Raw genomic sequence first — 14,881 nt, 5'->3', positions numbered from 1 at the left:
TGTCCCAAAACTAAATATAACAAAATAACAATGCAGTGTTTGGATATTTATTTGAAAAAAAAAAAAGCATTAATCGACTACCATCCGCATCATATATCTTACAACAGTACAAGTAATCACATCCCAGTGCTCTCCAGGAAACCCCTTCAGGGAACTTAATGTTTAATTGACTAATGGAAGTGGAAGGAGGTCTTTGTTGTATGGAATCATGTACGCAAATATAACTTCAATTTCATTGAGGTAGGCATGTACATCACACATGCAAAGAATGATTTAACTACTTAACCAGGAAAAAGCTGCCATTTATGCAACTACGACAACTACCAGCAGCTGTGAATGTTCAAGCAGCTAATGACTCTTTGTTGTCATTGTCATCAAGATTCAAGGCTTGAAGCAACCTAGGCCAGGATTCAGGAATCCCTCCAGGAAGATCAAACTCCAGCAATTTCCCACGCCTTCGATAGAATTCCTCCACAGGTCGGCTCTGCATGAACAGCGCAGCATTAGTCGGACTGCACTAGTAAAAGTACCAAGTACTCTTTTCGACAGACTCAAAAAACTCTGATAAGATATTCATCTCGATCTCCAGTAGAACACAGCTAGTGTAAAACTAGCAATATTATCAGCATCAAACAAATATACATATTATCTGTATGCAATGGCGTTCCCAAAGTGAAAAGGCTAAATCTGTAATTCAAAAAATATATATATCTATAGACGTATCAGTAACTAGATTTAATTTACCTCATTTGCTACCACAAACAACCAGAACTCTACCATAGATGTATTTCTATATGGAGTACCCAAAAAGAATCTTAAATTGTAAATAAACTGTAGACATAGGTAAAAGAAGTTGTTTTCTATATAAAGATGAGTAACTCGAGGGATATCCTCCCAAGTTTTGGAAGTATTCTATCATAGGCCATACCTCTTACTACCTGGAAAACTCTCGTGGCTTGTACTTGAGAACTGTACTCAAAAAATACCAAATGCAGTACCAAAAGTTCCAAGTCCCTCAACCAACATCACTAATTGCAAGGTGGCAATTCTATTTTTGTTATGCATGTACCAGAACATAAAATGATAGCATGCAAATAAGTCAAACCAAGTAAAAGTTACTCAAGGTTAAGGAGTTTTTAAAGTTCGCACAATATTGGCTTGCTCATTCAGTATCCAATCTAGAGAATTACACCTCAAGCAGCTTTATGTGAAATTAAACAGTTCATAAAACATATGGCCTTGGAGTCTCTCAGAGCTCCATTCATCTTACAAACTGCTCTCACAAGCTTCCGCTGTTCCAAACACCAGCCCAAACAATGACTGAACCATTTCATACCCCCATACAAAATGAGAACAAACAGAATAAGAGAGGGCAATAGGAGATCAAGCTGTACCATTTCATTGTAGACTCGGAGGCGCTCCTTCACAACTTCTTCAGTGTCATCAGACCTTGTGATTAGTTTTGATTCACAATTTGGCGGAGGAAGAAGGGGAGGCATGTGCATTTGAGGGCTTCCATCTTCACCCTTGATGTCAATGCAGGCAACATTATAGTTCCCTCCACACTCGCTACAAATCCTTCTTCCAAGGCATTTGGCAAGTAATGCTTCTTCCCGTAGCTTCAGATTAATCACCAAGTCAATATCGGTTACCCCCTCCAGAATTTCCTTAAATTAACCAAAACAGAGAAAAACTAAATTAAATGAAGATGAGTAGAAATGAATTGATTGCTGTCTTAGAAAACTATGCAACCTGAACATTAGAAAGTTGGAGAGTCAATGGCATAAATTGATCAAATATCATAATTACCAAAAGAGTATAATCAGGGAAAGTGAGACACAATATTTTTGGGGGGGTTGCGCAACGAGAAAATCAATGATTATAGTACTCACATTGTCTGAAAGTCCTCAGCTTGGACATGGGTATGCTTTTGAGAGTAATAGGTGTCATCATGTCAGGTCTGTTTCTCCTCTATATTTTAGAACTCAGAAAACAGACATCCAATACTTGGGACAAATTGTAGTGGTGAGGTTTGTGTACATAGAACTAGCACTGTATGTGGAAAGTAAGAAATGATAAAAGAGAAGACTAAGGATTAACAAGAGCTTGATGGAATGAAGGAAATACTGAAGCATCAATGAAACGTAACTCACTCAACTTTCAAGATTTGACAGCAAACCACAAGGATCAAAATCCAAGATTTGGAGACCAAGAGAATTAACATGGCTAAACCCAAAGAAACAACCCAGCAACAGAATACAGACTGGAGTGGCCAGCCAAATGGAAGAATTAAAGATTATGTTGTCTTGATAAAGGGAGCAGAATAAATTACAAGCAAATAACATATAGACTTTATTTGCATCTGTGTTTGTGCACAAACCTTACTGAGAGGAAAAAAGAAAAAATAAAAATAAACAAAAAGGGTTTGCTCCATTTCAACAGGCAAAAGCTGATTAAGGACAATCCTAATATTTACTTCAAGGCTAGTTTCATTTCAAGATATTACAGTAGAAGTTCTAGTTGCTTTTGCTCTATGTCATTGTCCAACTGCATTTGAGATTAAAAGTTGCTGATAGGATACAAAATAAGCATGAAGCAACTTGCTTATATCACTGAGACAAATGGATAACAACTAGAGTAATCAAAAGAAACATCAATACCCGCATAATTTCACAAAAAGAATTGATTTAATTTGGAACGATTTCAAACCCATAAAAAACCTCTTCAGTACCTTTATCTGACTAACTAGCAAAATATATTCTACTTGGTGAATGCAAAGTGCTATTAGATAAAAGAATAGCACCAGTTTCGTTTGTTTATATTTCCCGCTACAAGAGCTGTTGGGGCACTTCTTCGTGCACTTTTCTGCATCAAAAGCACCCCAGTCCCCATCCCAAATGCTGTTCCAAATACAAATTTTTTTAAACAAACTTAAAATCAAAACACTCTTCCAATATCACCCAACTTTCAACTCTCTCCTCATACTCACCCAAGCCCATTCTGGGCTTTGTAGTCCACAACCCATGAACAACATTATGTGCTTTTCTTATAAAAGCCAAAGTTATTTTAGAATACATTTCAGTGAACACATACTCATAGACCCAATAAATGCCATTTGAAGCACTTCAATATTTAAAAAAATATTTTAAATGAATTGAGTTACCACAACAACCACTTATGGTCTCAGTTACTTTTCTGCCAAAAGGTGCTTCCAGCCACAGCAAAGGTTGGAAGGCTTACCACCCTCCAACGCCCCTATTCCCGCAGCCGACCATGCAAACCAAGATTAGAGGTATATGGGGGTCAATTTACACTACTATCCAGGACTTGTTAAACTCTGGCTTCCACATGCACCTGTATTGCCCTTCTGGGTATTCACTAGGTAATAAAGCAGAATAATCTGTTGCATCTTAAATGGTCCTACTCAAACTAAAACCAAGCCAATCTAAACAAACAGTGATTCTCAAAACTAATATAAGTAAATCTCACCGCCTGTCTTATAGTTCGAGGAAAGCCATCAAGAATGAATCCAGTTTCACCAATGGCTTCTCCAGCTTCAAGACGCTTGGAAAGAAGATTTATTATGATCTCATCTGAAAGCAATTTTCCTTGGTTGACAATCTCAGCAAGCTGAAAATGCAGAAAGAGTTTACCAAACATAATCGATTAAAGAAAATCAACATCTATAGTTTGCACAGATACACAGATGCATAAAAAAAAACACTCTAGGATGTAACTGCCAAAAAGAGCCCAGTACAGCTCCATACTTTTCTGAGTAAATGCAACTCCATCAAAAGTAAGGAAGACGAAGGTAACCAATTATCCAGGTAATCTAATATTCCAATGCTCTCACAAGTAAATCATGACTTATGATACAGAACTATCCAAAAGGATACTTTTTCATATCCTTGACTTTCTTTTGCCACGGGCTTTTTATTTGAAAGTGATTGAGTTCTTGTAAACATAAATATTGTGCTTAAACATCACCAGAGCAAATATTTTCCTAGAGAACACGGAGGACTGAGGCAGCTGTCAAGGTTAGTTGGTCTAAGATTCAGTACAAATTGACAACTACGCATACACAGAAATTTAGGATTATCTTAACAATGATCTACCATCTGACATTGTTCCATGAAGTTCTGTGAAGAAGACTACGACAGGTATACAAAAACATCTATGGTGTGCAGAAGTCCATCATAATTATCTTCGACAGAAATTACAGAATTCTCATAGTTTTGTCCTCCAATTCACATATTAAATAGAACCTGATTGTACATGAACATGAGTGATTAGCAGTTCATTTTTTGTCCAGTTCATGGATGGAGCATAAGTTCTTCACTACTAGTCATTTATAAGGCTAAAGGGGCACACACAACATCAAAAAAGCTCCACGTAATCACAGAAACTAAGGAAATGACCAGAAAATAACAAGTTCTGATGACTAAAACCCAGAAACCAGGAATGCTGTTGTCAGAAGCTAGCTTTTCTTCCTTTTTAGTGAGCCCTTTTTTTAAGTAAATATTCTACTACAGAACATTTCTATTTCCATCTTTGTGATTAGTAAAACCTAGTGACTATTCCATTTATTGGTTGTCCACAAATTCAAGAGGAGTAGGGATAGCAATTAGTACGACCACCATGAAACCATGCATGTCAGGATGAATTGTCCATTGCAATAGAGTATATAATATCAAACTAGCACAACTAATATTCAGATGAAGTCTATGATCAAAAACATCTGCTGTTGCTTTCCTTCCCAAATAACCTACTGCAAAGGAAGCTACCATCCAAGCTTTAACTTGAGTCCTACCTTCCATAATAACCGCATGACTTCATAAAAAGTCCCAAATACGTCCTAGCACTCTCCACAAGGTTTTACTAGTTGAATACCAACAATCACACCACGAGGCATTGAACGATTGAATTGAAATAAAAAAGAAAAAGAAGTTGCTCAAATATCTTTCCCCTCCTGGCAACACCCATACCGACCTCGGTATTAACAGTAAATATCAAAGTAATGAAAGGCATTACCTTTTTAGACAGTGTAGAAATTTTTTGACACAAGCGGACAGACGTTCATGACACCAGATCGTATTCAAAATTTGAAATTTCGCTTGTTGTACATCAGGTGCACCACCTACACTCGTGACTTTTACAGACAAATCTTTACGCTTGCCAGACTAATTGTATTTCAACTAACACCAATAAATCAAACACCTGCTCAACATTGTTTAAAGATTCTACCTTTCTTAATATTTATCAAAATTCACTTTCAGATTGAATGCAGATATCTCAAGAAAAGACAGAACGCATAAATCTCAAAAAGCAAAAGGAATTAAAAAAGGTCAGGAGGAATTCGAAACAAGAGGACCTGAGAAGACAAAGGACCCTGGGAGGAGAGCTCATGGCGAACGAGATCACCGGTGGAGATGTGGGGGACACCGAGAAGAGTGGAGAGGCGAGCGGCGTAGGTTCCTTTGCCGACCCCAGGGCAGCCCAGAAAAACCCACTGGACATTTCTGCCTTCCCGAGGAGTTGGAATTACAGAGGGACCGGGAGAAGCAGCGGTTGAGGTTGAAGACGGTGATGGTACTATGGGGGGTAAGTTGATCCCACTACTCTCGCATGACTTGAAACAGAAACTCCGGATTGAATGTGAATACGGGTAGGAGCTCAATATTATTGCCGAGCAGCCTCGGCTTCTTGATATTAAGCGGTTCAGTACCGCCATTTCAACCCAAAAAAAAAAGGAAAAAGAAAGGTGGGAAGAGAGAAGATTGGTGCTTTTGAAAGATTTTTAGACTATTTGAGTAGCAGGGAAAAAGGAGGTGGACCGACGACGTAGTAATATAGTACTAAGTCGGAATGTCCGGAGTTAAAACTTACGAGGGAGGAAAAGGAGGAGGAGGAGCTGAGGAGGAAGAGGAAAGATTTGTGTCTTCTTGACGTTGAAGCGTAAATTTGCCAGCTTCCAAGAAATGCACAAGGAAAGTACCCATCAGACTAGAGCACTACTATTCCCAAAAAAAAAAAAAAAAGAGACTAGAGTGCTACTATTCAAAGTCGCTCAAACATTAAAATGGAAATGTGGACATCATCCTGCATACTCCAGCCAGCAATTGCACTGGTAATTCTAAAACAAAGGTCTTAATTTTATTTTATTTTTTGACAAGGGAATTCGCAGCCTATTTAAGGATGCACATTGAATAAATCTTATTTCATGTAATAATTCGTCAATCCCACGAAAAAATAAAATGCATTAAATAAATCTACGCGATCTAAAACAAAGATTACCAGATTGTTGAGTACGCACTGAATAAATCTTATTTCATGCAATAATTTGTCAATCACACGAAGAAATAAGATGTACGTAGTAACTAAACCTACGCGATCTAAAATAAAGATTACCAGATTGTTGGCTATAATTTACTAATATATATATATATATATACATACACGTATATGTGCTTTATTCTTAATCGTGGCATTTGCCCAATTAATCACACAATTAAGTGACATTTGCCCAAGAGGCTGTCTTAATCGTGGGAGTTTGTGGAATGGTTTGGTTGAAACAGTTTGCTTGCTTTCTTGTTCGGTCTGGGTACTAATGGTGGCGGTGTAGTCAACGCCACCATTTTTTCTTCTTTAGGAAGGAACAGAAAAATAGAAATGGATTACCCACAGATTTCTTTAGACTTTATAGAAGTAGTCATAGTAGTAGTTGAGGACTGGCTTGCATTTCTCAACGTGATGCGCGATGACATAAACGGAAGTATGTGACTCAGGATTAATCCACGTGAATGTAAAAAGTACATTTCTCCACCCTCAGAGTGACACGGCAGCTGGGAGAACTCGGCTCAATCACGAATGTGTACAAAATTGAGTGGGTCATCGTGGTTAGGGATGGCAACGGGGCGGGGTTGGGGCGGGGGACCCCTCCCCCGTCCCCCGCCCCGTTGCCTATTAGTTCCCCCCGTCCCCCCCCCGTCCCTCGCCTCCCGCTCCCCCCGCCCCGCCCCGCCCCGCCCCGCCCCGCCTTGCCCCGCTTCCCCCGCGGGGGCATCCGCGGGGTTAATAAAATTTATATCCCCCGCGGGGTTAATAAAATTTATATATAATAAGGGTAACAACTCTTGAGATTGCTGCATAGGGAGATTAATCTAAAGAATAAAAAAAAATTCTCCTATCAAGTTTGGGACTCAATTTGACCACAAAACTAAAATCACTACTCAGGCGAACTGAAATGAACCTCCTATCTGGTTGGTGGCATCTGGAGGATTAATTGAAACCCAAAGAAGAGATATGATTATGGCTACGAGTCCTGACCAAACAAAAACAATAGTAGGCGTCCTTCCTCTTCTGCCCATGAGCCCCTTGGCAAAAGGGTACAGATGTGCTAGAACCCAGAAACTGAAGAAAACTCCCCCTAACAGGCGGCTCCATTGAGGTATAACACTATATATTGTCCGGCTAATTCCAACTGCTATTGCAATGAAGTTGACCATCATAATCGTTATCGGCGGAATCATGAGAGACGTCCACTTAACAATGTAGAGATCTGCAAACTCATCCTCCTCGTCATCACCAGCTGACTTTGAAGTTAAAGTGAAGGAAATTTCATATCCGGCAATCACTTTTAGTAGTCCCTGGAGCACGGCAGCCAAGTGGGCACTAGTCCCTCCAATCAACCAAAATTGTTCATTCCTCCACCAGTCCTGTAACTCAATGCCCGACCATTTAATCTCTAAAATAGCTAGCATGGAGAGTGTGAGAGTAATCTCAAGAGTTGTAACTAATTAACTTACATATAATATAAAGTCATTTTTATATATATATATATATATATATATATATTTTTTTTTTTTTTTTTTTTTTGCGGGTGGCGGGGCGGGGGATGGGGCGGGGGAGTATACCCCCGCCCCCGCCCCGTTTCTAAGCGGGGGGAAAAAATTCCCCCCCGCCCCCGCCCCAACCCCCGCCCCGTGAGCCCCCCGCGGGGCGGGCACCCGCGGGCACCCGCCCCCATTGCCATCCCTAATCGTGGTGGACGAAACGACTACGAGGTCTTCTCATCTCAACATTAAATGCCACAAAAACAAAAGATGGCAATTAGTCGACTCAGGAGTCAGGAGTCAGAGCAAAGAAATAGTCGTCAAAAACGTAGAGCAAAGAAAATCAGACCAATAGTAATACTGCAGAAGGATGAGAAAACGCGGGAGACTTGCCAGAACAAACCTCCCCTTCACCTCAATCATCCAGCAATCACACCATCATCTCTGGACTCAAACAAAGCCCCTCAAATCGGATCAATTAGTTAGTACTCCTCTATTTTATGTTGGTTGGGGATGTAAAGATTTCTTGGATGCTTTGTGGTTAGATTCCTAATAAAATGTTTTCTGTATTTTTGTTGAATCTAATTTGGAACCCTTTTTCAAATTTTTTTTTTTCATTTTGGTGTTCTGATGTTTGATGTTGGTTTGCTGGAAAGTTTTGGAGTTAAGACTCTGGTGAGATTTAAAGGTTGAAAGGCGTGCTACAAGCACAAGTAGAGGCTTGCATGAACATCAATTTAAGGCCATTGGAGAAAATATGAGCAGCAGCCACTGGAAGCTTACTGTCTGATGGCTCAACCTGAACATCAAAAAGCATCATCCATAAGCAACGCGAGTCCTCAAACTGAAACTACAATGAAACCAAAATGAAACTGAAAAGAAAACCAACAGCATAAAAATTTTAAAGAAAAAATCTTAAATTGGAAAACAGGAAGAAGAATGAAATCACACAAATCACCAGAGGACGCACAGATATGTATATAATATAATACTATTACATTACATCACAACACTACCCGTCCCATGACCTAAATTACAGATGGATGAAGAATAAATCCACCCAAAATATTAAGTAATTCAAAGACCATAGCAGCTACATCGGGTCTGTCCTGCCATCATCTTCAGATATTCCATCACCTGCATGCCTGCATCAAAGTCCCAAAAATCCAAGTTGAGACAAATGCCACAGAGAAAAGCAACGGAGCGGTTTCAAACTAAAAGAACTCCAGGCAAACACAACCACATGGGTATAAAGTTGCCAGATAAACTTCAAGCTGAGATAGAAAATAACCAAATCTAACCTAGGCATACCATTAAACTACAAGTCCCACTACTGATTAAAGATATGTGTTAGCAGCAAACATGGTACACTGGAACATTCTGACCTCTTATCAACAACCTAAGGGGGGGAGATATTGTTTTTCTTTTTTCTTTTTTATTTTTATTTTATTTTGTTTTGGTGGGAGGACTGCATAAGATGCACTCACTGTACTGATTCAAGACATTTATTAGCAGCAAACATGGTACACTAGAACATTCTAACCTACCATGACAAAAAGCAAAACTTAACAGTCAAAACCATCAAGCCTCTGTGTAATATGTCAACATGAACTGACGATAGCACTACCAGATTTCCATTTGAACAAAGGGAGAATCTTTACATCTCTCTCTCTCTCTCCCCCCTCCTTGTGCATAACCACTTCAACAAAATACCACTTTTGGTGTTTCCAATTCTCCCTCCCTCTCCCTCTCCCTCTCTCTCTCTGTCTGTCTGTCTCTCTCTCTCTCTCTCACTGCAATCCAAGATATTTACTATGTGCCCCATCAGTTTAGTTTCGAATTCTCCCTCTCTCTCATACAAACCCAGCCCTAACATAACCACTTGAACAGAAGAGCACTTTTGGTGTTTCCAGTTCCCCCTCTCTCTCTACACACACACTCTTAAACTGCCATAGAAAACATATTTAATATGTGCAATTAGTCGAGAGCAAGCTTCTGACAAAGTCGACAAGCACATTGGTCCTCAAAGAAGACTACAATAATATTTCTTGCCCCTTTTTGATCAAGAATTATTTCTTTATGAACACAGCAAACACCAAGAAAGAAATTTTTTCTAGCAGAGTCTTCCTTTCTCCCCATATGAAGCCAAGTATGTGAACGAACATGCACCTATGCTATTCAAAAGAAATAGTTACAGTCCACTAAAATGCTAACAGTTCACTCGCACAAAATATACTTTCTGGCAGGGAAAATTTCTAAAAGAATTCAACTGAGTAAAGAAACAAACCGCCAAGATGAGGTTAGGTTCCGAGCTTTTCTATCCAACTGAAGGTTCTCTAAGGCAGCTGATGCACGGACAACCTCTTCTGGGAGCTCATCACCATCATATCTCCAATTGTATTCATCTTTCCTGTAGCCAGACATGGATGTCCCAGCTCTTCTATCTGAAATCTAAAGTACATTAGAGAAATACAAAATTTTAACAGATATTATGGAACCAATGTTACATATGTTGGCAACTCACCAGATGCCTGGGAAGAAGGAAGCGGCCTGCAACAGCATTGAGAAGGATTAAGCTAGTTATGAGCCACAAAGAACAGAGTAAGAAGAACAAAAGAACAAAAGAAATTGAGAGTAATGCACCTTCCCAAAGGAGGTATGCCACCAGCTACTGATGAGGAAGAAGGTCTCCTAGTATTTCTAGTCTCTAAGCTGGACAAAGATTCTGCATCTGGCATGGTTAGTCTCCTTCCCATACCCCTCGCTTGAGACAAATTCTGCAAAAAATGCATCAGATCTGAGATTTAAAGTTGCAACATCATCTGAAAAATCAGACTAGAGCAAAAGCAAAAATAAAGACTGTCAGGCACAGAAAAAAAAATGTGATTTACTAATTGAGAAAACCAACTGTGGCAATCTGAATTCATCTAAGCCCAAAATCTGAAGATCAAACATTGGTATAGCACCATATTCAAGTTGCAGAATCTCATACTAAAGTAAGACTTGCCTTAGAGATGCTCCAAAAAAACAGACAAAGAACACTGAATTCCAAAATTCTATACTAGGCAGGTTACACAACAACTAAAGAATTTCAGTCTCAGACTAACAATAAATTAAAAAATATACATGTCTAAAATATACGCAGTGCTGGTAGAATGCAATACTGACTGAAGAACTCTGCAAAGAGTAACCAGGATTCCCTTGCATCAACAAACACATACAATTCATATTTCAAAGAGACAACTGATTCAACAACTAGAAAAGTAGCAAGCTGCGTTGTAGTCCTTGAACGTCCAGAAAGCATATAGAACAAGTGATTAATGATCTCTTCCTTCATTTGCATACAACAACTAATACGAGAAAACCTACTACTTAATCAAGATCTGATGATCCATCAAATCATAATTCAAATGATATGGAGAGGTACAAAACGATATTGATGCATGGTCTACAAGGGCTATAAATGGGTAGTCATATGGTCTACAAGGGCTATAAATGGGCAGTCATTGTAATAGCTACTTAGAAAGGTAAATTACTCGGCAAGCATATTATTGCATTTAACTGAATTTGATGATCATATAACAAGTAAAAGAAATAATAGAACAAGAACGTTATAAGTCCTGCTTGCCTAGAAGATTTAGATGATTTACTGATTAAAAAAATGAAGCAGGCAAAAGAGTATGGAAGATATTCTGTAAAATATAGATGAGCATAATTAAAGGATGAAACGGTATCATACCTCGTACTTCAAAAATCCTTCAAGAACATCTAAAAGCAAAGGACCACTATCTCCATTCCTGTTAATATCATATCCATTCTTGCTACTGAACTCTTTCAATTCAGATTTCCAAGAATCCTTTGGCTGTAATTAAAAGATCAATAAGCTAAAACAATAAGAAAATGAAAGACCTGAAAATTTCACAACATACAATAAGAGAAGTATTTAACTTACCAAATTGCACTCTGGCAAGTAAACTTTCAGACTGTGGCTTAGTGAAGCCCAATCCAAATATTCACATATTAGGGCAGTTAGTAGCCTTCCTGCATTTAGGACATATATTAAAGGGAAAAGGATGTTAGAAAACGAACTGTCTCTGTAAAGATCGCATGATATGTTTATGTGAGTAAATCATATATTTACAGTTTAAAATTCTAGAAAATACATCAGTCCTAGAATAATGTCAGGTTACTTCCAAAGTAATAATTTCTACACATTCAGCTTAAGAAATTAGATAACAATGATCGATTCTTATGTTCATCATCAATGATAAAACATTTTGCTAAACCATCAAAACAACAAATTACAGCAACATCCCAAGGCAAGAACAAGGAATGGAAGGTTAGCCATTGTGAGAAGTGAGAAATATCAAAGCAACAGCATGAAGCAAGAACCTGAAGGAGAATTATGGAGCTGTTTAGCACGCTCATTGCAGCTACCCAACAGTGCGGCAGGCAAACCTTCATCCTTCTCAATGGCCCTATCTTCCTCTTCAATTGCCTCAAAAACACTTGCTCTCAGTTCAGCCTAGCGTAACAAATGAAGTACAATCAGCAAATAAAGCTACTCTTTGCATCTCCCTTCACGAGCAAACACCACAAGAAGGAATAAAATGTAAAGGAAACAAGTAATTGCAATTAGTATTCTCATTCATCAAATTAAATACCTTCAATATAAAAAAATACTCCAAGTTATAATTTCCTGAAGTTCCCTAGACACCTATCTAAAACAAAGAAAAGCTTGCAGCTTTGAGTTTTGTGTTACAACATTGCATCTCCAAAAACCAGAGCCCCTTTATAGACTAGCTTATCAAGCTTAAAAATTTACCCAAAATACAACTAAATAATTGAATTTCACTCAATTCTTTCCCCACTATTTACTGGCACAATTTCACCACGAAACAGAAAAATCATAATCAGTATTGCGCATCCCTCAAATACCAGTATCCTCCACCATTCTCCTTGTTTTTCCCCTTGAACAGTGGAGTTTTGCTGTATCGTATGACAATGCAACGCTCCAAAAGCACTACATTGGACTTACCTTGCTTAATTCATCTTGCTTCTAAACCCAAAAATAAAAATACCGATGAGAAACAGAAACGAGTAAATCGCTCAAAAAAATGGTGGGTGGTGGGGGGCGGGGACCCCTATTTTTGTGTTTCAAATTTTGCACTCCGATCTGTCATGGATTTTTGGGCCGCATTAAATCTATAAAGTACATGTCAAAGGTAAATGATTATCTCATCTCTACAGGCACAGGAGCAAATTGAAGAGATTTCAACAGAATTGTTAAAAATAAATATCACATGAATAAGCAAACTATCTTCTGTGGATAAATTATGAAAAAAAAAAGAAAAGGAAAAGAAAGGAGATAATATACTCGGATCTTGGCGAGGACGCCTTTCTTTTCTAGGGTTCGAGTGACAAGGGTCTTGAGGTCCATCATTTCTCTTGCATAATCATCCATTTTCCCGTCACCGACTGAAAATGTGGCGTATTCTAGTCTTCTCGTCTAACTTTCGAATTCAATTGTATAAAGGCAGCTAATAAAATTCAAATTTGCCCTCTTTCCAAGCAGATTTCTGCTCTGCTCAACTCAACTCGATAACCATGGGGGAAAAGAGGCTTTAGATTTTCAGGGGTTGAGCTGCTGCTCCTGCTCCAGGCTTCGGTTTTTGGCGAGTGGAAGCCAGTCAAGATGAAAGAGGAGAGGAATGAAGAGAAGCAGTGGGGGAAAATGGATTGTGTTTTGTTAGATTTGAAGGCACTAATAATAACCCGGGCCCGACTTTTCTCATTTCATACCCGAACCCCATTTACCAAATGCTCCATATTCCATATTCTAGGACTTACAGCCCAGTCCGAATTACATTCCTGGTCCCCAATTCTATTTTTTTTTTCACTTAAGATATCCAGCCTTTACGCCAGACTAATCACCTAAAATTATATTTTTGACAAAAAAAAAAAATCACCTAAAATTATATAGAGCTTTGTCCCAAAAATACACTAATAACTATTAGGCTACGGAACCAATCGGTAAGGGTGTGAATCGGATTCGAAATCAATAATTCGAAAATTTGAATTTGAAATTTTGGCATCAGAATTTTCGATCGAATTCAATTTCGAATTCATTAACTCTGAATTCAATTTGGAATTCGGTAAATTCCGATTTCATCGAAATCATGAATATAAAAATTTTTATTATTATATAAATGTTATATTACATATATATAAAATATTATATATATGTATATGAAAAACGAATTTGAAATCAAAATAGAAATTCCGAATTCGAAATCGAAATCGAATTTGAAAAATCCTATAACCGAATTCAAACCAAATTAGTATAATTCGAAATCGAAAAACTAGGTTTTAGTTCTGAATTCCGAAATATGGATTTCAAAAATTTAGAATTTAATTCAAACTCGAACGATAAATCGAAATTTTTCAATTTTGTATACTCCTACCGGTCGGACTACTCGCGAGGTATCCAATTCTAATTTAAGGCCCATGAAGTGTAACAAAATTATTACTCTAACAAAGTACTTAAACAGTTTTCCCAATGAATGCACATGACATTTATTATAACCAAAACTTTTTTTTTTTCTCCCCGTTGGTGAAAAGACTCCATACTTTTTGGTCCATGACATAACCCCAATGTTACACTTCACACCATCATTAGTTTTTATATGTAAGTTTAAGGATGTATATTGAGGTTTAAGGTTTTGAATGAATTTTCTCATTAGCAATAATTATTCGTGATAACACATAAATGATACTAATTTCGTATTATAGTAATGCAACTTGAACTATTAATTTAGAGGGAAAAAGTGTAAGTGAAAGATTCTGAGATTTGAGATTTCTGACTTATATTAAAAAGAACAAAAGACAAAAAAAACTTGAACTATTAACTTTGTAGGAGCACTTTCTTACCACTAAACCAAGGAAATATGACTCAAAATGTCATCAATATGGATAATTTGGGACAAACAAAGTAAGATATATGTATATGATTAAGTTTTTTACATTATATATATATATATGTGTATGCG

At 37.9% G+C, this 14,881-nt stretch overlaps 2 protein-coding genes across 2 annotated transcripts; both read right to left on the bottom strand.

The window, feature by feature from the left end:
• Positions 1 to 6,033, bottom strand: LOC113710457 (probable adenylate kinase 6, chloroplastic). The gene is made up of 4 exons (XM_027233478.2): positions 5,372 to 6,033; positions 3,490 to 3,630; positions 1,395 to 1,667; positions 1 to 484 (listed from the first exon to the last, which is right to left on the bottom strand). The coding sequence occupies exons 1-4, from the start codon at positions 5,729 to 5,731 to the stop codon at positions 341 to 343; spliced, it is 918 nt and encodes a 305-aa protein (XP_027089279.1). The 5' UTR covers positions 5,732 to 6,033; the 3' UTR covers positions 1 to 340.
• Positions 6,034 to 8,731: 2,698 nt separating this feature from the next.
• On the bottom strand, positions 8,732 to 13,558 carry LOC113710503 (protein TONNEAU 1a). Its single transcript, XM_027233550.2, has 8 exons — positions 13,210 to 13,558; positions 12,225 to 12,357; positions 11,785 to 11,873; positions 11,572 to 11,694; positions 10,476 to 10,609; positions 10,357 to 10,382; positions 10,120 to 10,276; positions 8,732 to 8,977 (listed from the first exon to the last, which is right to left on the bottom strand). The coding sequence occupies exons 1-8, from the start codon at positions 13,294 to 13,296 to the stop codon at positions 8,926 to 8,928; spliced, it is 801 nt and encodes a 266-aa protein (XP_027089351.1). The 5' UTR covers positions 13,297 to 13,558; the 3' UTR covers positions 8,732 to 8,925.
• Positions 13,559 to 14,881: the final 1,323 nt, after the last annotated feature.

The sequence above is a fragment of the Coffea arabica genome, chromosome 9e (assembly GCF_036785885.1).
Source record: "Coffea arabica cultivar ET-39 chromosome 9e, Coffea Arabica ET-39 HiFi, whole genome shotgun sequence".
In the NCBI taxonomy this organism is placed as follows: domain Eukaryota; kingdom Viridiplantae; phylum Streptophyta; class Magnoliopsida; order Gentianales; family Rubiaceae; genus Coffea; species Coffea arabica.
Note: the sequence above shows the minus strand (reverse complement) of the source record. Positions and strands in the feature narration are given on the sequence as shown.